At 58.1% G+C, this 21,624-nt stretch overlaps 1 protein-coding gene across 2 annotated transcripts; it reads right to left on the reverse strand.

Annotated features, from left to right (window-relative positions):
• Positions 1-7,721: 7,721 nt before the first annotated feature.
• NOSIP (nitric oxide synthase interacting protein) lies at positions 7,722-21,619 on the reverse strand. 2 transcript variants are annotated; one of them, XM_084906201.1, is made up of 10 exons: positions 21,526-21,619; positions 12,053-12,139; positions 10,880-10,950; positions 9,666-9,771; positions 9,336-9,417; positions 9,071-9,230; positions 8,867-8,994; positions 8,573-8,760; positions 8,372-8,480; positions 7,722-7,825 (listed from the first exon to the last, which is right to left on the reverse strand). In XM_084906201.1, the coding sequence occupies exons 3-10, from the start codon at positions 10,947-10,949 to the stop codon at positions 7,754-7,756; spliced, it is 915 nt and encodes a 304-aa protein (XP_084762327.1). In that variant the 5' UTR covers position 10,950; positions 12,053-12,139; positions 21,526-21,619; the 3' UTR covers positions 7,722-7,753. The 2 variants fall into 2 exon arrangements, with proteins under 2 accessions (XP_084762327.1, XP_084762328.1); XM_084906202.1 differs by having other exon boundaries at positions 12,053-12,159; positions 21,526-21,576.
• Between the last annotated feature and the right edge of the window lie 5 nt (positions 21,620-21,624).

The raw sequence follows: 21,624 nt of genomic DNA on the forward strand, positions 1-21,624 counted from the left end.
CAGCCCCCTCAGCCCCCCTCAGCCCCCCTCAGCCCCCCTCAGCCCCCTCAGCCCCTCAGCCCCCTCAGCCCCTAAGCCCCCTCAGCCCCCTCAGCCCCCCTCAGCCCCCTCATCCCCTCATCCCCCTCATCCCCTCTCAGCCCCCCTCATCCCCCTTATCCCCCCTCAGCCCCAGCCCAGGGCCCCCAGGCCCGGAGAGAGGGACCCCCCACTGCTCCCTGCAGGCCCTCCGCCAGCCCAGGGCCCCCCAGTGACCACCCAGCCCCCTCCCCTCAGTGACCACCCAGCCCCCTCCGCCCAGTGACCACCCAGCCCCCTCCCCTCAGTGACCACCCAGCCCCACACCCAGCCCCCTCCGCCCAGTGACCACCCAGCCCCCTCCGCCCAGTGACCACCCAGCCCCCTCCCCTCAGTGACCACCCAGCCCCACACCCAGCCCCCTCCGCCCAGTGACCACCCAGCCCCCTCCCCTCAGTGACCACCCAGCCCCCTCCGCCCAGTGACCACCCAGCCCCCTCCCCTCAGTGACCACCCAGCCCCCTCCGCCCAGTGACCACCCAGCCCCCTCCGCCCAGTGACCACCCAGCCCCTTCCCCCCAGTGACCACCCAGCCCCACACCCAGCCCCCTCCCCCCAGTGACCACCCAGCCCCCTCCCCTCAGTGACCACCCAGCCCCACACCCAGCCCCCTCCCCTCAGTGACCACCCAGCCCCCTCCCCCCAGTGACCACCCAGCCCCCTCCCCCCAGTGACCACCCAGCTCCAACCCGAGCCTGAGCCTCATGCACAGACAGGAACCCCCCCCCCATTAGCCACCCCCCCACCCCCCACCCATGCCTCCGCCTCCGCCTGCACTGGCCCAGCCACAGGCACCACCCGATGCCTCTCTGGGGGGGGGGGGGGCAATAAACCCAGTGCTGGGCGCCTCCCTGTGTCTTTCTGAGGGACGGGGCGCAGGGGGGGGGGGGATTGGGGACTGTGACTTGGAGAGGAGCGTGCTGAAGGGGGGCTGTGCTGGAGGGGGGCTGTGCTGGAGGGGGGGCTGTGCTGGAGAGGGGGCTGTGCTGAAGGAGGGGGGCTGTGCTGGAGGGGGCTGTGCTGGAGGGGGGCTGTGCTGAAGGAGGGGGTGTGTGCTGGAGGGGGGCTGTGCTGGAGGGGGGGCTGTGCTGGAGGGGGGCTGTGCTGGAGGGGGGGCTGTGCTGGAGGGGGGCTGTGCTGGAGGGGGGCTGTGCTGGAGGAGTGGGGGGCTGTGCTGGAGGGGGGGCTGTGCTGGAGGAGTGGGGGCTGTGCTGGAGGGGGGCTGTGCTGGAGGGGGGCTGTGCTGGAGGGGGGGACAGAGCACCTGGAGTGAAAGGCGGCTGTGGTTCAGGGCCGCCCCTGGGGATGAAAAGTGAAACCAGCAGCGAGCACCCAGCTGAGCCAGACCGAGCTCTGCCTTCCGCACAGCGAGTGCTGGCAACGCTCTTCATCAGCTCTTTTCTTTTTTAAAAAAAATATATTTTATTGATTTTTTTACAGAGTGGGAGAGAGAGATAGAGAGCTAGAAACGTCGATGAGAAACATCGACCAGCTGCCTCCTGCACACCCCCCACTGGGGATGTGCCCGCAACCAAGGTACATGCTCTTGACCCGAATCGAACTCGGGACCTTTCAGTCCGCAGGCCGACGCTCTACCCACTGAACCAAACCGGTTTTGGCTTCATCAGCTCTTTCTAAAAAATATATTTTATTGATTTATCACAGAGAGGAAGGGAGAGAGAGAGAGTCAGAAACATCGATGAGAGAGAAACATCGACCAGCTGCCTCCTGCACACCCCCTACTGTGGATGTGCCCGCAACCAATGTACATGCTCTTGGGCTCCCGAGGCTCCCGGTGGTGCCTGAGGGCCAGCCTCTCCCTGCCCGGCCCGGCCTGCGGAGGGGGCCAGGTGCGGCCCATCTTCCTGATGGGGCTCACCGCCTCCCCCGGAAGTGGTTCCGCAGGAAGTGGCAGAGCTGGGGTCTGCGCCTGCAGCTCCTGGGGCCTGGCTCTGGTTCTGTTCTGGCTCTGGTTCTGGTTCTGTTCTGGCTCTGGCTCTGGCCCTGGCTCTGGTTCTGTTCTGGCTCTGGCTCCTGCTCCGACTCTGGTTCTGGCTCTGGTTCTGTTCTGGCTCTGGCTCCAGCTCCGGCTCTGGTTCTGGCTCTGGTTCTGTTCTGGCTCTGGCTCTGTTCTGGCCCTGGCTCTGGTTCTGTTCTGGCTCTGGCTCTGTTCTGGCTCTGGCTCTGGCTCTGGCTCTGGTTCTGTTCTGGCTCTGTTCTGGCTCTGGCTCTGGCTCTGGCTCTGGCTCTGGTTCTGTTCTGGCTCTGGCTCTGTTCTGGCTCTGGTTCTGGCTCTGGTTCTGTTCTGGCTCTGGCTCCGGCTCCGGCTCCAGCTCTGGTTCTGTTCTGGCTCTGGTTCTGTTCTGGCTCTGGCTCCAGCTCCGGCTCTGGTTCTGGCTCTGGTTCTGTTCTGGCTCTGGCTCTGTTCTGGCCCTGGCTCTGGTTCTGTTCTGGCTCTGGCTCTGTTCTGGCTCTGGCTCTGGCTCTGGCTCTGGTTCTGTTCTGGCTCTGTTCTGGCTCTGGCTCTGGCTCTGGCTCTGGCTCTGGTTCTGTTCTGGCTCTGGCTCTGTTCTGGCTCTGGTTCTGGCTCTGGTTCTGTTCTGGCTCTGGCTCCGGCTCCGGCTCCAGCTCTGGTTCTGTTCTGGCTCTGGTTCTGTTCTGGCTCCGGCTCCGGCTCCGGCTCTGGTTCTGTTCTGGCTCTGGCTCTGGCTCTGTTCTGGCTCTGGCTCTGGCTCCGGCTCTGGTTCTGTTCTGGCTCTGGCTCTGTTCTGGCTCTGGCTCTGGCTCTGGCTCTGGTTCTGTTCTGGCTCTGGCTCTGGCTCTGGCTCTGGCTCTGGTTCTGTTCTGGCTCTGGCTCTGTTCTGGCTCTGGTTCTGGCTCTGGTTCTGTTCTGGCTCTGGCTCCGGCTCCGGCTCCGGCTCTGGTTCTGTTCTGGCTCTGGTTCTGTTCTGGCTCTGGCTCCGGCTCCGGCTCCGGCTCTGGTTCTGTTCTGGCTCTGGCTCTGGCTCTGGCTCTGGCTCTGTTCTGGCTCTGGCTCTGGTTCCGGCTCTGGTTCTGTTCTGGCTCTGGCTCTGGCTCTGGCTCTGGCTCTGGCTCTGTTCTGGCTCTGGCTCTGGTTCCGGCTCTGGTTCTGTTCTGGCTCTGGCTCTGTTCTGGCTCTGGCTCTGGCTCTGGCTCCGGCTCTGGTTCTGTTCTGGCTCTGGCTCTGTTCTGGCTCTGGCTCTGGCTCTGGTTCTGTTCTGGCTCTGGCTCTGGCTCTGGCTCTGGCTCTGGCTCTGGTTCTGTTCTGGCTCTGGCTCTGGCTCTGGCTCTGGCTCTGGCTCTGGTTCTGTTCTGGCTCCGGCTCCGGCTCCGGCTCTGCTCACCGCGTGGGGGAGGCGCCCACAGGCCCCGGGAGAGCGGGCGGCCGCCGCTGACCTGCCTGTCAGGGCCGCTGTCAGTGCCGGGCTGCTTCCGGGCCGCTCAGACCGGCCCCACCGGAGAGCCGCATCCTGGCGGGGAAACTGAGGCCCGGAGAGGTAGGAGGGCGGCCGCAGAGGCGGGGGGCAGGGGCCGGGGGCCGCGGCCGCCCCGCAGTGGGTGATTCTGCCGGATTTGGGAGCTCCTGGTTGTTAGGCACTGGGATAAGGTGACCAGACGTCCCGCTTTGGGCAGGACAGTCCCAATTTTTACCGATTTGTCCCACAGCATTTTCATTTATTTTTTCATTTTATTGTTTTTTGTTTTTGTTTTTTTTAATATATATTTTATTGAGTTTTTACAGAGAGGAAGGGAGAGGGATAGAGAGTTAGAAACATCGATGAGAGAGAAACATCGACCAGCTGCCTCTTGCACCCCCCCAACTGGGGATGTGCCCGCAACCAAGGTACATGCCCTTGACCGGAATTGAACCTGGGACCTTTCAGTCCACAGGCCGACGCTCTGTCCACTGAGCCACACCGGCCTCGGCTGTCCCACAGCATTTTTAAAAAGTCCCGATTTTTCTCAGTCCCAATTTTTAACAATTTGTTTTAAAACACCGCGGGACAAATTGTTAAAAATCGGGACGTCTGGTCATCTTACAATAGGAGTTTATTTAAGGTAAAACACACACACACACACACACACACACAAAATGGTGTTGGCTGATCTCGGAGGCTGAGGTGTCGGCTGATCTCGGAGGCTGAGGTGTCGGCTGATCTCGGAGGCCGAGGTGTCGGCTGATCTTGGAGGCGGAGGTGGTTCCCCAGATGGTGACTGGGAGAGGGTGGCGGTGATCGCGGGCTGGAAGGGGCGTCCCTGAGTCTGTTCCTTCTAACATTTGACGCAGGAGGCAGACCCAGGACCGGAGGGCACAGCCTCTCTTGTTTCTCAGTCGTTTGCTGAGTCAGAATCCTCTGACGTTACATGGACTTCTTTTTCACGGAGATGATGAGGAGTACCCAGTGAAGACCATTTTGGTTTAGTCCCTGAAAGTGTCTCCGCCCTGGCTGGGTGGCTTGGCTGGTTGCTAGCTGCCCGGTGCACCAGAAGGTTGTGGGTTTGATTCCTGGTCAGGGCACATACCTAGGTTGCAGGTTTGATCCCCAGTCCCCCAGGAGGCAACTGATCGATGCTTCTCTCTCTCCCCCTCCCTTCTTCTCTCAGAGATCATAGTGACCTAGATTACACTTTGAAGAGAGAGAAAAAAAAGCATGTCTTCATTTACTTTGACTTTTAAAAAAAATATATATATATTTTATTGATTTTTTAAAATATATATTTTTATTGATTTTTTTTACAGAGAGGGAGAGGGATAGAGTTAGAAACATCAATGCGAGAGAAACATAGATCAGCTGCCTCCTTCACGCCTCTTACTGGGGGTGTACCTGCAACCAAGGTACATGCCCTTGACAGGAATCGAACCCGGGACCCTTCAGTCCACAGGCCAACGCTCTATCCACTGAGCCAAACTGGTTAGGGCACCAGGCCCCAGCTTTATAGTCAACCCTTCCCCCTCCCCTGGCAACCAGGGGTTTGCCCCCTGCCCTGAGGTGTCCTTTCCCCGGAACACATCTCCGCGTTTAAACACCAGAAGGAGCAATGGCGACCGTCTGCCCGCGCGGCCAGGGCCGCGGGGACCCGCCACCGGCAGGCCTGCCTCCTGCTCTGGGCTCCGGGCCGGCGTCTGGGAAAGCTGTGAGAAAAGACAGGTTTGTTTCCACTTCCTGTCTCTTCACTGTCTGTCTTGCTTCCTCTTTTTTTTAAAAAAAGATTTTAGAATTTATTTTCAGAGAGGGAGAAACATTGATGTGATGTGATAGGGAACCCACAACCGGGCGTCTGTACCCTGACAGGAGCGGCACCGGCACCTTTGGTGGCACCGGATGCTGCCCTATCAACGGAGCCACCTTGGCCAAGACTCTTTCTTTTCCTGTTACTGTTGTACATTTAAAAATAAATAGATAGCCCAAAGCGGTCTGGCTCAGTGGATGGAGCGCCGGCCTGTGGACTAAAAGGTCCCGGGTTCGATTCCGGTTAAGGGCATGTGCCTCGGTGGCGGGCACATCCCCAGTAGGGGGTGTGCAGGAGGCAGCTGATCGATGATTCTCTCTCATCAATATTTCTAACTCTCTATCCCTCTCCCTTCCTCTCTGTAAAAAATCAATAAAATATATATTTTAAAAATTATATATATAATTGATTTCAGAGAGGAAGGGAGAAGGTGAAATAGAAATACCAATGATGAGAGAGACTCATTGAATCATTGACCAGCTGCCTCCTGCACGCCCCCTCCTGGGGATCGAGCCCACAACCCGGGCAGGTGCCCTGACTGGGAATCCCACTGTGACCTCTGGTTGGCGGGTGGACACGCAGTCACTGAGCCACACCAGCCGGGCCCTCGTTAGCTTGGAAACCTTAAAGGAACCTGTTTCTTGGAGAAAAGACCTTGACGCTTCCCTCCCCCCCCGTCTCACAAACAGCCTGTGAACAGAAGACGTGGGTTTTGGTTTCTTGTGGAAACAAAGGTGCAAGATGGAAATCCTAGAAGTTCTTTGGGTTATGGGGGTTAGGGTAAGGGTTAGGGTTATGGGGGCGAGGGGTAGCCCGTAGCACACACAGCCTATATTAGGGACGTTGAGGAGCTGAGGGAAACACGGAAGGCCTCGGGGTGGTTGAGAGAGCTTGGGAAAGATGAGTATTGGGGTGTTTAGGGGAGGGAAGGTTTGAGGGTGGGCTGGGTGTAAAGGTGGAGAGGTCTGTGGGGTGAAGCTGGGGATACTGGGAGAGGGAGGGCACAAAGGAGGGGGGCAGTGGCAGAGCCAAGCCTGGGGTGGGTGCCTCCGGAGGCGGCGAGGCCTGGAGCAGGGTGAGTTCGGGCACGTTGTGTTCTGAGCCTCAGTGGGCTGTTCTGGGAAATGGGTGTAAGCATCCCGATCCCAGAAGGTGGCAAGGATTCTGGGGACTGTAGACTCAGGTTCAGAAGGTAAGGGCTCCTTGAATGTTACGCACCTGGGCCAGTTTCCAGGGACTGGGGCCCCGAGAGAGGGTATGAGGACTAATAGGGACCAAGGAAAGATTCTTTAAAAATTATATATATATATTGATTGATTTCTGAGAGGGAGGAGAGTTAGAAACATCAGTGATGAGAGTCATTGATTGGCTGCCTACTGCACTCCCCCTAACCAGAGATCAACCTGAAACCTGGGCATATGCCCTGACTGGAATAAAACTGTGACCCCCTGGTTCATAGCTCGATACCCAACCACTGAGCCACACTGGCCGGGCCAGGGAAAGTTCTAGAAGTGTCTGCGGGAGCAACCACTGGGTTTGGGGGTTTCCCAGGGTGTGAGTTTGACTCCGTCCACCCTCCCACTGAAACCTTCCCCTTCAGCACGGCGGTCTGGCCCCGGAGGGGGCTGGGCTGGGCGGCACTGCAGCCTCAGACACTTCTCGGCCCTGGGATCCCATCTGGATGTTAGCTGAGAGGCCCTTCCCCAATGGCAGGGCAGATGCGCGGGGGTCTCCCTGGGGTGGAAACTCATGTGGAAGGTCCCGGGGGCAGGAATGGTGTCTTCCTTTCCTCTTTGCTTGTCCGTCTGTCCTGGCTCTCCCTGCAGCCCAGGGTGGCTTTTGGGGTTAAAACGGACAGCTTCAGGGCTGCGCCTGCTCTCCTGGACAAGTCGGAACTGCAGGCCGGTGCACCAGGCGCCCTCCCTCTGCTCCTCGGACCCTCGCAGTGCCCCTGCTCCTCACCCTCCAGCGGTGCTGGGGGAGGGGCTGCCCGTGGCATCGTCTCAGACACTTCCTCCGGGTGGTGTCACCCTGGGGACTGGCAGGGGTGCTCCGACACCTCACAGGCTCCAGATGTGGCATAACGCACACCCCGGGCTTCTCCCGGTGCTCAGGGTCCGCCATGTCCTTCCGGGAGGGCGCCCTGTGTGGTGATGGCTGGGCCCTGACCTCAGGCCCGCCCATCAGTGTCAGCTGTGCACTTCAGCTCAGATTTTACTCAACCTGCGACCATACTAAATGCTCCCAGCCCCCGCTTCCAAACTCGAGTCCTTCCAGCCTGCCCGCCACCGCCACCGCCACCGCCACCACCGCCACCACCACCGCACAGCCTGTGCGCCGTCCCCCGGGCCCGGGCTCAGAGGCTAAGGAAGGCGCCGCACACCAGCCAGTCGCTTCCAAGTCCTTTATTTGGTTCCCGCGCTCAGGCCTGCATCACAGGCCGCGACTTCTCCGCCTGCAGCTTCACTCCGGAGCCCGCGAAGCCCGTGCCGCCCTGGGGGGCGGTGAAGAGGCAGAGTGAAGGCCGTGGAGGGGCAGGGGGTTGTCCAGGCGGCCCGGCCAGGGTGGGCGGGGCCTAAGGCAAGGGGCGGGTCTCCTGGGGTGAGGGCGAGGACCAGGGTAGGCGTGGCATCGAGGGCGGGGGGGGGGGCCTTTGGGAGGGGAGGGGCCTGACGAGGGGCGGGCCTTGACGAGGGGTGTGGCCTGAGGGGGAGGCGGGGCTTGGGGGAAGTGACCTGGTGAGGAGGCGGGGTCTTGGGGAGGGTTTGTGAGGGGAGGAGCTTGGCCTGGGGAGGAGTTGGGGCTTGGGGAAGGAAGTGGCCTGACGAGGGGGCGGGCCTTGGGGAGGGAGTGGCCTGGCGAGGAGGCGAGGCCTCGGGGAGGGGAGTGGCCTGGCGAGGAGGCCGGGCTTGGGTAGTGACCAGGCGAGGGGGCGGGCTTTGGGAGGGGAGGGGCCTGGCGATGAGGCGGGGCCTTGGGAGGGCGTGGCCGGAGGAGGGGCGGGGCCAGGCAGGAAGGCAGGTGGAAGGGGCCCGCTCACCCGCTGCAGCACGATGATGTCGCGGTCTGTGAGCTTCTCCCCGTTCACAGGGTCCACCATATCCTTCCGGATCAGCTTCTCCACGCACTCCAGGGTGACCACGGCGCCCCTGCGGCGATGGGAGGTGGGGAGCCGCTCACATGCCGCCCAGAGGGGCCGCCCCCATCCCGCCCCCCCCTCCAGCAGGCCCCCCGGGCTCACGAGGGCCGCAGCACGGCGCACGGCGTGGCGTTGCTCAGGCTGTCCCGGGTCACGGCGCACACGTAGCGCTCGCTGCGCGTGATGAGCCCCACGCGGTCCACGGAGCTGTCCAGGGGCGTGAACCGCACCGGCGTCAGGTCAGACATGCGCAGGGGCTTCCCGGACATGGGGCAGGTCACGGTGCGGGACTGGAGGAGGAGAGAGGCAGGGCTGGGCCGGGTGCGGGAGGAGGGGGAGGTCCCGGCGGGGAGACATTGGCAATGTGGGCGCAGGCGCTCGCTGGCGGGGGCTCACCGGCTTCTCCAGCTTGGTGGCTTTGGCCTCGGGGGTCAGCGACGGGATCCAGAAGCTGGGCAGCATCTTGTCCTTGTCCTTGTCCTTGCCTGCGGGGCCGGCGGCGCTGGGACCCGCTTGGGCATCATCTGCAGGAGGCAGAGGGTCCCAGTGGTTAGGTACTTGGCCCCAGGGGACCCCGCCCACCCGCACCTGCCCCCTCACCTGGGCCGGCTCCCGGGGCGGCCTTGGGCGTGAAGGGGTTGAGGGGCCGGCTCACGATGGCCGCCTCCTTCTCCAGGAAGCCCCGCACCTGGTCCTGCGCGGCTGCCCGCTGCAGCTCCTTCTGCTCCTCCCGCCGGGCGCCCCGCTGCTTCTCGTAGGCCTGGGCGGCGGGAGGAGGGAGGAGGGAGGAGGGAGCGGTGAGCCAGGCCCTGCTTGGAGCTCACATCCAAACACCAGCACCCCCGCGCTCCCCCCTCCCCCGCACCTTCAGCTGCCGCGCGATCTCCTTCTTCTGGTGCAGGATGTACTCCAGGATCGCCTCCCGCTCGTACAGGTAGCCGTCGGGGCTGCGAGAGGGCGGAGGGGAGCATGGGCCGGGCCGGGGCCGGGCCGGGGCCGGGGCGGGGCCATCGGAGGCAGAGACGGATCGTGCTCCACCCGCCAGCTGTGGTGAAGGGCCAGGCGACAGCCCAAGAGCCCACCCTCTATCACCGACATGAAACACACAGGGCCATGCCGCCTCTCAGACGAGGACACTGAACCTGAGGGGTGGGCCAGACCCGCCCCACAGACCCCTCCCGTGTCCCCAGCTCACGTGACGACGGGGTCATGGCAGGGCTGCAGGGAGAGGCAGCAGCAGTCGAAGTCCTTGACGGCATCCCGGCTCAGCCGGATGTTCTGGGTCCCGTAGCCTGAGGCCGCTGGGGGCGGACAAGAAAGCGCATGGAGAGCCCGGCCAGTGTGGCTCAGCGGTTGGGTGTCGACCTATGAACCAGGAGGTCCTGGTTCAATTCCTTGTGTGCTCGATCCCATGTGGTGCCTGCAGGAGGCAGCCGATCGATGATTCTCATCATTGATGTTTCTCTCTCTCTCTCCCTCTCCCTTTCTCTCTGAAATCAATAAAAATATATTAAAAAGTTTTTTAAAAGAAAAAGGTGGAGAGAAAGGAGACATGCCTCTCTCCAAACTGTGAGAGGCACCGGGAACTCAGAGGTGAGGAGACGCAGAGAAACAGGCAGTCAAGAGTAGGCTGTGTTGCCGAAACCGGTTTGGCTCAGTGGTAGAGCATCGGCCTGCGGACTGAAAGGTCCCGGGTTCGATTCCGGTCAAGGGCATGTACCTTGGTTCCGGGCACATCCCCAGTGGGGGGGGTGCAAGAGGCAGTTGGCCGATGTTTCTCTCTCATCGACGTTTCTAGCTCTCTCTCTCCCTTCCTCTCTGTAAAAAATCAATAAAGTATTTAAAAAAAGAAAAGAGTGGCTGGCCCTCGCCGGCTTGGCTCAGGGGATGGAGCGTGGGCCTGCGGAGTGAAAGGTTCGGGGTTTGATTCCGGTCAAGGGCAAGGACCTCAGTTGCAGGCTCCTCCCGGCCTGGGCCCTGGTGGGGCTTGTGCAAGAGGTAACCGATGGATGTGTTTCCCTCACATCAATGTTTCCCTCTGTCTTTCCCTCTCCCTAAAAATCAGTGAAAAAAATGTCCTCGGTGAGGATTAAAAACGAGGGAGGGAGAGCGGGCAGGGCGGTCTCTGTGCTGGGGGCGCGGCCGCACAGCCCGCAGGAAGGGCTAACGAGGGTGAGTGACAGACGCCAGTCACCCTCAGGCTCTGCCCAGCTCCCAGACGGCACCTCTCCGCCTCCTTTCTCCTGCGGGGACATTGCTATGGCAACAGTGACCCTCCCTCCTCCCCGGAGGACCAGCCCTGTGCACCCAGAGGGGCCCAATGCGGGGCCATCCACGGGTGCTGAGAGGCCGGGCTGTCACCCACGGGGGCCGGGGAGGCGGTCCTCACCCCCCCCCCCCCCCCCGTACCTGTGTCCTTCTTCTTCTCGTGGTAGGTGTACACCGCGCCCGCCGTGCAGTTCTTGCCGTGCCGCGTCATCCTGGGGAGGAGGGGGGAGGAGCGGGAGGGCCGCGGGAAGGAGGGAGGGAGGGGAGCAGGAGGGCCGCGGGGAGGAGGGAGGAGAGCGGGAGGGCCGCGGGGAGGAGGGAGGGGGGAGGGGAGCAGGAGGGCCGCGGGGAGGAGGGAGGGGAGCGGGAGGGCCGTGGGGAGGAGGGAGGGGAGCGGGAGGGCCGCGGGAAGGAGGGAGGAGGGAGGGGAGCAGGAGGGCCGCGGGGAGGAGGGAGGAGGGAGGGGAGCAGGAGGGCCGCGGGGAGGAGGGAGGAGGGAGGGGAGCAGGAGGGCCGCGGGGAGGAGGGAGGGGAGCGGGAGGGCCGTGGGGAGGAGGGAGGGGAGCAGGAGGGCCGCGGGAAGGAGGGAGGAGGGAGGAAGGAGGAGGGAGGGGGGAGGGGAGCGGGAGGGCCGCGGGGAGGAGGGAGGAGAGCGGGAGGGCCGTGGGGAGGAGGGAGGAGGGAGGGGGGAGGAGGGAGGGGAGCGGGAGGGCCGCGGGAAGGAGGGAGGAGGGAGGAAGGAGGAGGGAGGGGGGAGGGGAGCGGGAGGGCCGCGGGAAGGAGGGAGGAGGGAGGAAGGAGGAGGGAGGGGGGAGGGGAGCGGGAGGGCCGCGGGGAGGAGGGAGGAGGGAGGAGGGAGGGGGGCCGTGGGGAGCAGGGAGGAGGGAGGGGGGAGGAGGGGAGCTGGAGGGCTGCGGGGAGCAGGGAGGAGGGAGGAGGGAGGAGGGAGGGGAGCGGGAGGGCCGTGGGGGGGGGGCAGGAAGGAGGGAGGGGAGCAGGAGGGCCGCGGGAAGGAGGGAGGAGGGAGGGAGGAGGGAGGGAGGGGAGCGGGAGGGCCGTGGGGAGGAGGGAGGAGGGAGGGAGGAGGGAGGGAGGGGAGCGGGAGGGCCGCGGGGAGGAGGGAGGAGGGAGGGGGGAGGAGGGGAGCTGGAGGGCCGCGGGGCCAGAGGGAGCCGCCGCGGGGCGGGACAGGGAGGACGGGCCTGCAGGGCCCCGGGGGCTGAGCTGCGCCCCCGAAGGGGAGCGGGCGGCGGGGCGGGAGCGTTGAAAGCTTACGAAACCCGTGCACGTCCCAAAGGGAGGAAGTGGCTTTACCTTGAAGAAGGCCCGGGGTTCGGGGTTCGCTTGCAGAAGCAGGCGTCCTGCTGGCAGGCGTGGCCTCAGGAGGCGTGGGAGTGTCACCTGAAACCGGAGGGGAAGTTCTGTTTATTATTATTATTATTTCTTAAAGCTTACAAGGATGTTCTTTTTTTTAATTATTAAATTATTATCTGTGCACATATGTTAACATTGCCCCCCCTCCATACATACCCTCCCTCCCCAGAGTTTTGTCTCTCTTTTTAAAAAAATATATTTTATTGATTTTTTTTTTTTTACAGAGAGAAGAGACAGGGATAGAGATTAAGAAACATCGATGAGAGAGGATCATCGACCAGCTGCCTCCTGCACACCTCCTACTGGGGATGTGCCCGCAACCAAGGTACATGCCCCTGACCGGATTCGAACCCGGGACCTTTCAGTCCGCAGGCGGACGCTCTATCCACTGAGCCACACCGGCTTCGGCCGCGGGCAGAGCTCGGAGGGTGGAGAAGACCAGGCGGGGGGCTGAACCCGCGGTGACGCTGCGGGAAGAGGGACGGGCCAGCCTTCCTGGGACGGGCTGTGGGTCTTCGGCAGAGTGAGCGCGGGCACTCTGCCGGGGTGCAGGCGCCCCAAGGCCAGCCTCAGAGCCGCCAGCTCGGGAGCAAGACCACAGCGGCCCCCGCAACGGAAGGCCCCCGCCCGGGAGGAAGGGCAGCACCTGCCCGTCATGGCGACCGGCACAGAGATGCGACTGAGCAGGCGTGTGCAAAGCATCATGGGTAGATCATAAGAACACAATGCTGCCTGGCCGGATTGCTCAGTGGTTAGAGCGCTGCCAGAGGACGGAAGGGGTCACAGGTTCGATTCCTGGTCAAGGGCGTGTATCTCGGTTGCAAGTTCCATCCCTGGCCCTGCAAGGGACTGGAGTGAGAGGCAACCAACCACGTGTCTCTCTCCCATGGATGTTTCTCTCCCTTCTTGCTCTGTCTCCCCCACTCCACCCCCTCTTCCATTCTCTAAAACAGCAGTTCTCAACCTTCCTAACGCCGCCGCCCTGTAACACAGCTCCTCATGTTGTGGTGACCCCCAACCACAAAATTACTCTTGTTGCTACTTCATAACTATAATTTTGCTACTGTTATGAATCGTAGTGTAAATATCTGTGTTTTCCCATGGTCACAATTCATAACAGTAGCAAAATTACAGTTATGAAGTAGCAATGAAAGTAATTTTATGGCCGAAACCGGTTTGACTCAGTGGATAGAGCGTCGGCCTGGGGACTGAAGGGTCCTGGGTTCGAATCCGGTCGGGGGGCATGTACCTTGGTTGCGGGCACATCCCCAGTGGGGGGGCGTGCAGGAGGCAGCTGATCGATGACTCTCTCATCGATGTTTCTGGCTCTCTGTCTCTCTCCCTTCCTCTCTGTGAAAAATCAATAAAATATATATATTTTTTTAAAAAGGAGGAACTGTTGGTCCTGCAGCCTCTCCCCAGGAGGTCCGACAGGGACCCGCCTTATGGATCCTGGACACTGTATCCCACAGGCGGGAATGTCACTCACGTTCCTCTCCTCCCTCCCCTCCCCCGCTCCCTTCCACTTAAAAAAAAAAAAAATCAATGGAAAAACTAGCGTCACTCCTTGGGTGAGAATTTAAAAAACAAAACAACAACAACAAAACATAATGCTGGGTGAAAGTAAGAAATTAAAGATCAGCCCTAGCCAGTGTGGCTCAGTGGATAGAGCGTCCGACCACGGAATGAAGGGTCCCAGGTTCAATCCCTATCAAAGGCATGTACCTCGGTTGCTGGCCCTGGTCGAGGCCCATGTGGGAGGCAACCAATGGATGTCTCTCTCTCACATCGGTGTTTCTGTCTGTCTCTCCCCCTCCCTTCCCCGCTCTCTCTCTAAAAAAAAGTGAGGATTAACAAAACAAAACAAAAACTAAAGGAGATCGCTAACAAGCTACGTGCCCAAACGATACATTTTACAGAACACCTACACACGAAAGCCACGCACAGATTAAAATGTTTGCCAGGTAAGGGAGGGACTGACTAGGGCCGTGGTCGGCAAACTGCGGCTCGAGAGTTACACGTGGCTCTTTGGCCCCTTGCGTGCGGCTCTTCCACAAGACACCACGGCCTGGGCCGGTCTGTGTGGAAGAAGTGGCGTTAGAAGGAGTTTAGGTTTAAAACATTTGGCTCTCCAGAGAAATGTCAACCGTCATCCTGTGGCTATTTGGCTCCGCGGACGGATGAGTTTGCCGACCGCTGGCCTAGGGCACATGTGTCAAACACAAGGCCCGCGGGCCAAATCCAGCCCGCCAGGCCTTGCAATGTGGCCCGCACCGCGCTGTCATCACTGCACTCCGCTGTCAGTTTATGACATTGTCAGTTTATGACTGTTCAGTAAACCATTCGGCCGGCGATTTAGGCTGGATTTTAGATTTTGGCCCCTTCTCTGATTGAGTTCGACACCCCTAGCCTAGGGGATGGGCGAGAACAGGAAAACGGAAGAGGGCGGCTCCAGGGTCAGCGTGGGGAGGACTGAGCGGCATGACCTGCCGGGCCCGAGTCCCAGGGTGGCCCCCAGTCCATGTGGCTCCAGACGGCTGGTCCTTCCCCCCCAAAATCTCAGTTTCCTTTGGGGACCCCCAGGGGGTCTAGCTGAGGGGCCTGGACTGCAGGGAGGTCACACACAGAGCTGGAACACACGGGAACGTTCTATCGGGCCCTCTGGTTTCAGGAGGATTGAGGGTTTTTTTGTTGTGTGTGTGTGTGTGTGTGTGTGTGTGTGTGTGTGTTTGGGGGCGACATACCCAAGGGCTCCCACATGTAAAAAGCAGCTAAAGCAACTTCATCTTTATCCCCTTTGCTTCTGGTTCCTCAGAAACCGCTTTCCCCTTCCAAACCCGAGGCGCAGCCTCTCTGGGCCGTGGATCTCGCCCGCCCCCTAGTGGTGCCTCCCAGAAGCCGCTTTTTCGTGTTGAGGTCTGTTTCTCCAGAACACAGGCCCAGACCTTCCGGAGGCAGCCAGGCGGCTTCACAAGTGCCTCACCCTGGCAGCCGCCCCCACACCCCCCCAAAGCGGCCCCTGCAGGAGCGCCCCGCGGTGAACCCCCCCAGCGAGCCCAGAGCCCCCGCCCCCCGCTTCCTCCCGCCCCCGAGCCTCTGAGCCAGTGCCCGGCACCTGCTGCCCCCCCCTCCGCCCCGGCCCCGCTTCCGCCCAGCCCCCCTGCCACTGGGAAGGGCGAGCTGACCTCCGGACACACGCCCGCTCTATTCTTAGTCGCCCACTGCCCTGCCCCGCTGCGGTGTCTGGCACGGAGTGGCCTGTCCCATGGCCAAGGACAGGGTATCTCCATGTCTTGGGCCTCACGGGCGGGACATTTTCCTTCAGGAGAGAGAGAGAGAGGCACAGCCAGCCGGAGGTGTGTGTTTGTGTGTTTGCCTTGCCAGGAAATAATGGAATAATCAGGGTGACATTGCCCGACCCCTGACCACAAGCCAACCCTGAGCCCCGTCTCGTCGATCCTCCAACCCCCGCCTCCCGCAGGCCGGTCCCACCACAGCCCCACTCTGCAAAGGAGCAAACTGAGGCTCCGTGGACAGAGCGTCGGCCTGCGGACTGAAGGGTCCCGGGTTCGATTCCGGTCAAGGGCATGTACCGTGGTTGCAGGCACATCCCCAGTGGGAGGTGTGCAGGAGGCAGCTGATGGATGTTTCTCTCTCATCGATGTTTCTGGCTTTCTATCCCTCTCCCATCCTCTCTGTAAAAAATCAATAAAATATATATTTTAAAAAAAACAACACACTGAATGGTACACTTTAAATGGATGAGTGTTATGTTAATTATATAATAAAAAAATAATGTCTGTTTTAGTTTCTGAAAGGGCAAGTTTTTTTTTTTTAATCCTCATCTGAGAATACATTTTTATTGATTTTTAGAGAGAGAAGGGAGAGAGACAGAGAAACATTGATCCGATGCCTCTCATCCAATGCCACAGCTAGGGATTGAACCTGCAACCTAGGCAGGTGCCCTGAGCAAGAGTCGAACCCTCAACCATTTGGTGTATGAGATGATGCTCCAACCCACTGAGCCGCCCGGCCAGGGCCCGGCGAGGGCAGGTCTTCACGGACAGAATCACACCACAAAGGCTCGTTGGCGCCCTCAGTGACTTCTGAGACCCCGAGACCAAGGGGGGCAGGGGGCAGTACCAGGCTTCTGAAGCTCAGGAGGCCGAGCTCCCCGCCACCGGGTGACACTGTCTCCTGCGTGAGGCCAGTTTCTAAATAGAAAGCAGGCGGTGCCATCTGCTGCCACTGGTATTTCGGAGGGCACATCAAAGTAACAGCTAAGTCCTCACCAGAGGATATTTTTTCCATTGATTTTTTTTTTTTATAGAGTGGAAGGGAAGGAAGGAGAGAGAGGGAGGGAGGGAGGGAGGGGAGAGAGAGAGAGAGATATATCAGCAACCTCTCACATGGGATCGGATCGAACCTGCAACCGAGGCACATGCCCTTGACTGGGAATCGAATCTGCAGCCCTTCGGTCCTCAGGCCAAACCTGAGCCAAACCGGCCAGAGCACACCAGCTAATCTTTTTTTAAAATATATATTTTATTGATTTTTTACAGAGAGGAAGGGAGAGGGATATAGAGTTAGAAACATCAATGAGAGAGAAACATCGACCAGCTGCCTTCTGCACACTCCCTACTGGGGATGTGCCTGCAACCAAGGTACATGCCCTTGACCGGAATCAAACCTGGGACCCTTCAGTCCGAAGGCCGACGCTCTGTCCACTGAGCCAAACCGGCCAGGGCATACCAGCTCTTCTTCATCATCACTGTCACTTTACAGGGAGCAAACAAGTTCACAGAATCTCACACACACACACACACACACACACACACACACACACACCCCTTCCCCCGCTGGTAGGTGCAGAGCCGGGATTCGAACCGGCAGCCCAGCTCTGGAGCCGCACTCCTAACCATGGGACAGCTGTCGGTCCCCCCAGGGAGGTCACAACCCGAGAATTCCTGATTGGTCTTCAATATCCAGAATATACTGCATTCATTTAACACTTCTGCAATCGGACACTAAACTGCCATCGCAGATACTTATTCTTCAATAGGTTTCATGAAATGCATCCGTGCAGGCCGAAACCGGTTTGGCTCAGTGGATAGAGCGTCAGTCTGCAGACTGGAGGGTCCCAGGTTCGATTCCGGTCAAGGGCATGTACCTTGGTTGCAGGCACATCCCCAGTGGGGGGTGTGCAGGAGGCAGCTGGTCGATGATTCTCTGTCATCGATGTTTCTAACTCTCTATCTCTCTCCCTTCCTCTCTGTGAAAAATCAATAAAATATATATAATTTTATTTATATATATATAAAGAAATGTATCCATGCAAGCATACATTCACTACCCCTGTTGTTCCAAACACACTAAAAAATATTCCAGCCCTGGCTGGTTTGGCTCAGTGGATACAGACAGCATCAGCCTATGGACTGTAGGGTCCCAGGTTCGATTCCAGCCAAGGGCACATGCCTGGGTTGCAGGCTCGATCCCTAGGAGGGGGCCTGCAGGAGGCAGCCAATCACTGATTCTCTCTCATCACTGGGGTTTCTACCTCTCTCTCCCTTTCTCTCTGAAGTTAATGAAAATGTATATTTAAAAAAAATAAAAATATGTCTTCCATGAAGCCCACACTGACCAATTCTATTAAAATACAATACAGTACAATGAAAACATGACCAGGATACCGTGAGCACAGTAACAATTCCTAAACATCACCTGCTACCCGGCTGGTGTGCCAATCTCCCTGGCTGTCTCCCAACTGGACTGAATTCTGAACAGTGGTTCTTTTTTTCTTTTTAATATATTTTTATTGACTTCTGAGAGGAAGGTAGAGGGAGAGAGAGATAGAAACATCAATGATGAGAGAATCATTGACTGGCTGCCTCCTATCCACCCCCGACTGGGGATCGAGCCGCAGCCCAGGCATGTGCCCTTGACCGGAATCGAACCTGGGACCCTTCAGTCCGCAGGCCGGTGCTCTACCCACTGAGCCACACCAGCTGGGGCTGAACAATGGTTCTTGACCTCATGGCAGGGACAGCAATTCCTGGAAGAACCTAAAGGCGGCGCTACCAGCCTCTCTCCCTGGAAGGCCAGGCCAGGGGGCAGAGGCCTCGGCGGGAAAGGAACCAGGAGGGCTGATTGCACTGGAGGAACCGCAGACGGAAACAGGCTGAGAGCAGGAAGAGAGAATTCCCGAAGAGCAAATGCAAGCCTCTGAGGCAGGGGTCCTCAAACTTTTTAAAGTGGGGGCCAGATCACGGTCCCTCAGAGAGCTGGAGGGCCGGACTATATGAACTACTAATTCCTACTGTAACACCTCGGCTGCATTCACTGCCCAAAAAACCTGGCGGGCAGGATCAGACTCCTCTGCGGGCCGCATGTGGCCCGAGGGCCGTAGTTTGAAGACCCCTGCGAGTCTGAGGTTTATGGAGGCCCGGTGGACAGGCCCTGTGCGGGGCATTTTACACAGTTATCTCCACCAGGCTCCACCACAGCCCCATGGGTGCTCCGAACAAGGAAACGGAGGCACAGAGAGAACCCCGGGCCGGCAGCGGGGGTCCGACCAGGTGTGCAGGCCTGGCCTAGATCGCCAGGCGCCGGGCCGGACTCTCTGCAGGTAAGAGTGTGTGCCCATGTGTGTCCAGCCCCTCCCCGTGTAGACCGGCCCTTCTCCTCCCGTGGAAAAGCCGCTCTGCTAAGGCCCTGAGCCTCCTCCATCCCAGCCGCCGCCTCAGTGCTTCACACTCTGGGCTAGGAGCCCAGGCGGGCCGGCTGGACTCCTGTCTGGGTGCTGGCACTGCCCGGCACAGGGGGAGGGGGGGACGGACCAGGGAGCTCAGAGCTGTCACCATGGTATCCGTGAACCCCTCCCACCGCTTCCCACCTGCGGGGAGGTGTCATCCATGCCCTGATCGCCCAGCCACTCAGAACATTTATCATAAAAGCACCAAAACCATAGAAACCGTCATCATATCCTTCAAACAGCTATGTCTGGGCCAGTGCAAAGCGCTTCCGCGTCTCCACGCCCCGGGTCCTCATGACCGGCTGGGAGGTGGGCTCTCCCGTTTGGAGGTGAGAAAAGAGCACTGACCTATGAACCACACCGGCAGGGCACATGCCCCAACAGGGGGCAAGCAGGAAGTAGCCCATCAACGATTCTCATCATTGATGTTTCTCTCTCGCTCTCCCTCTCTGAAATCAATAAACCTATACAGTGGTGCCTCGCATAACGAACGCCTCGCACAGCGAACTTTGGACAGGTTTTTCATGAAACCATCGGCCAAAAAGCAGAAAATGGATGAAGATGTGCAAGATTCGGTAGACTCTACTTAGTCTGTCTTAAAATTAAAAAAATGTGTGTGTTTTTTTTAAAAAAATTATGTTTTTAGATGTATCTAAATAAAAATATGTCATCTTAGCATATTTTTTTTTATGTCATCTTAGCATATTTTATGCTACAGAACGAATTATTTTTTTTAACATGTATTGTTATGGGAAAACGCGTTTCACATAACGAACTTTTCGCATAACAAACTTGCTCCTGGAACGAATTAAGTTCGTTGTGTGAGGCACCACTGTACATAAAAAAAAAAAAAGGTTGTGGTTGGCAAACTCATGAGTCAACAGAGCCAAATACCAACAGGACAACGATTGAAATTTCTTTGGAGAGCCCAAGTTTTTTAAACTTCAACTTCTTCTAAGGCTACTTCTTCAACATAGACTCGCCCAGGCCGTGGTATTTTGTGGAAGAGCCACACTCAAGGGGCCAAAGAGTCGCATGTGGCTTGAGAGCAGAGGTTTGCCAACCACTGCCCTAGCCGGTTTGGCTCAGTGGATAGAGTGTCGGCCTTTGGACTAAAGGGTCCCAGGTTCAATTCCGGTCAAGGCCATGTACCTTGGTTGCGGGCACATCCCCAGTAGGGTGTGTGCAGGAGGCAGATGATGGATGTTTCTAACTCTCTATCCTTCTCCCTTCCTCTCTGTAAAAAATCAATAAAAAATATATCTTTAAAAAATATAAATAAAAAGTCAGTGTGGAGAAACTGGAACCCTCACACAGGGAGAGTGGGGGTATAAAGTGGAGTAGCCACCTTGGAAAACTCTGGCAGTTCCTCAAAAGGTTAGGCATAGAGTTACATTTGCTTCAGCAATCCCACTCCCAGTGTCCGCAACAAACACCTGTACACCAACGTTCACAGCAGCATTTTTCATAATAGCCGCAAAGTGGGAACCACCCAACTGTCCATCGATTGATAAACGGATAAACAAAATGTGGTCTATCTCAGGCAGAGGAATATTATTCAGCCAGAAGGAAGTACTGGTACAGGCTACGAGACGGAGGGACCTCGGAAACATTACGCTAAGTGAAAGGAGCCAGACAGAATCCTGCAAGGTCCAGATTAGGTCAATCCATTCAGATAGATAGTAGATTTGTGGTGGCCTGAGGCTGGGGAGGGAGTGTAAAACAGGGGGTGACAGCGAATGATGAAAATGTCCTAAAACTGATCATGATGATGGTTTCACAATTCTGCAAATATTCCAAAAATCACTGAATTGTACATTTTAAACGGGTGAACTATATGTTAGGTGAATTACTAGTATAAGCCAATAAAGTTGGGTTCTAAAAAATATATATTTGATTTTTTTTCTTTTCTTTTTTTTTTTTTTTTTTACAGAGAGAGTTAGAAACATCGATGAGAGCCGAGACTGGTTTGGCTCAGTGGATGGAGCGTTGGCTTGCGGACTGAAAGATCCCGGGTTCGATTCCAGGCAGGGAAAGTGCCTTGGTTGCGGGCACATCCCCAGTGGGGGGTGTGCAGGAGGCAGCTGATCGATGTTTCTAGTTCTCTATCCCTTTCTCTTACTCTCTGTGAAAAATCAATAAAAAAATATTAAATTAAAAAAAAAGAAACATCGATGGGAGAGAAACATCCATCAGCTGCCTCCTGCACACTCCCTACTGGGTATGTGCCGCAACCAAGGTACATGCCCTTGACGGGAATCGAACCTGGGACCCTTGAGTTCGAGCCAAACCGGTTAGGGCTGGATTTTTTGTTTGTTTTTTTGTTGTTTTTTTAAACGGAGGCCAGCAGGATTTGAGTTTGGCCTGCTGACGCCTGGCATAACGGAATCAGTGAAATGAGGTGACAAAGAAGCAAAAAGACAAAACTCAGATGGCAGGATTATCAACAGAATAACCGACCCAGTTTCTTCCACGAATCAATTGCACACACACACAAAAAATCAGAGTAGAGTGGAGATTGCTCTAAGTTAGGAGAAACTTAAGAGACACTGAGGGACGATGTTTTATCGAAATTCTGTCCCGGCCTTCCTCCGGACCCTGAGACTCCAGCCCGCGGGGAGGAGGCCGCGGCACTACCTCCCCTCCACCTCCTGGAACTCACCTCGCAGACGACTCCCGGCTCCTCTGTGGATGCCCCAACCGTGCCCCTACCCCGGAAAGGAGCGCTTGTTTTCCCTCTTAGCTCCACCCACTTCCGCGC

Source organism: Pipistrellus hanaki (assembly GCF_964339955.1).
Source record: "Pipistrellus hanaki genome assembly, chromosome: 15".
In the NCBI taxonomy this organism is placed as follows: domain Eukaryota; kingdom Metazoa; phylum Chordata; class Mammalia; order Chiroptera; family Vespertilionidae; genus Pipistrellus; species Pipistrellus hanaki.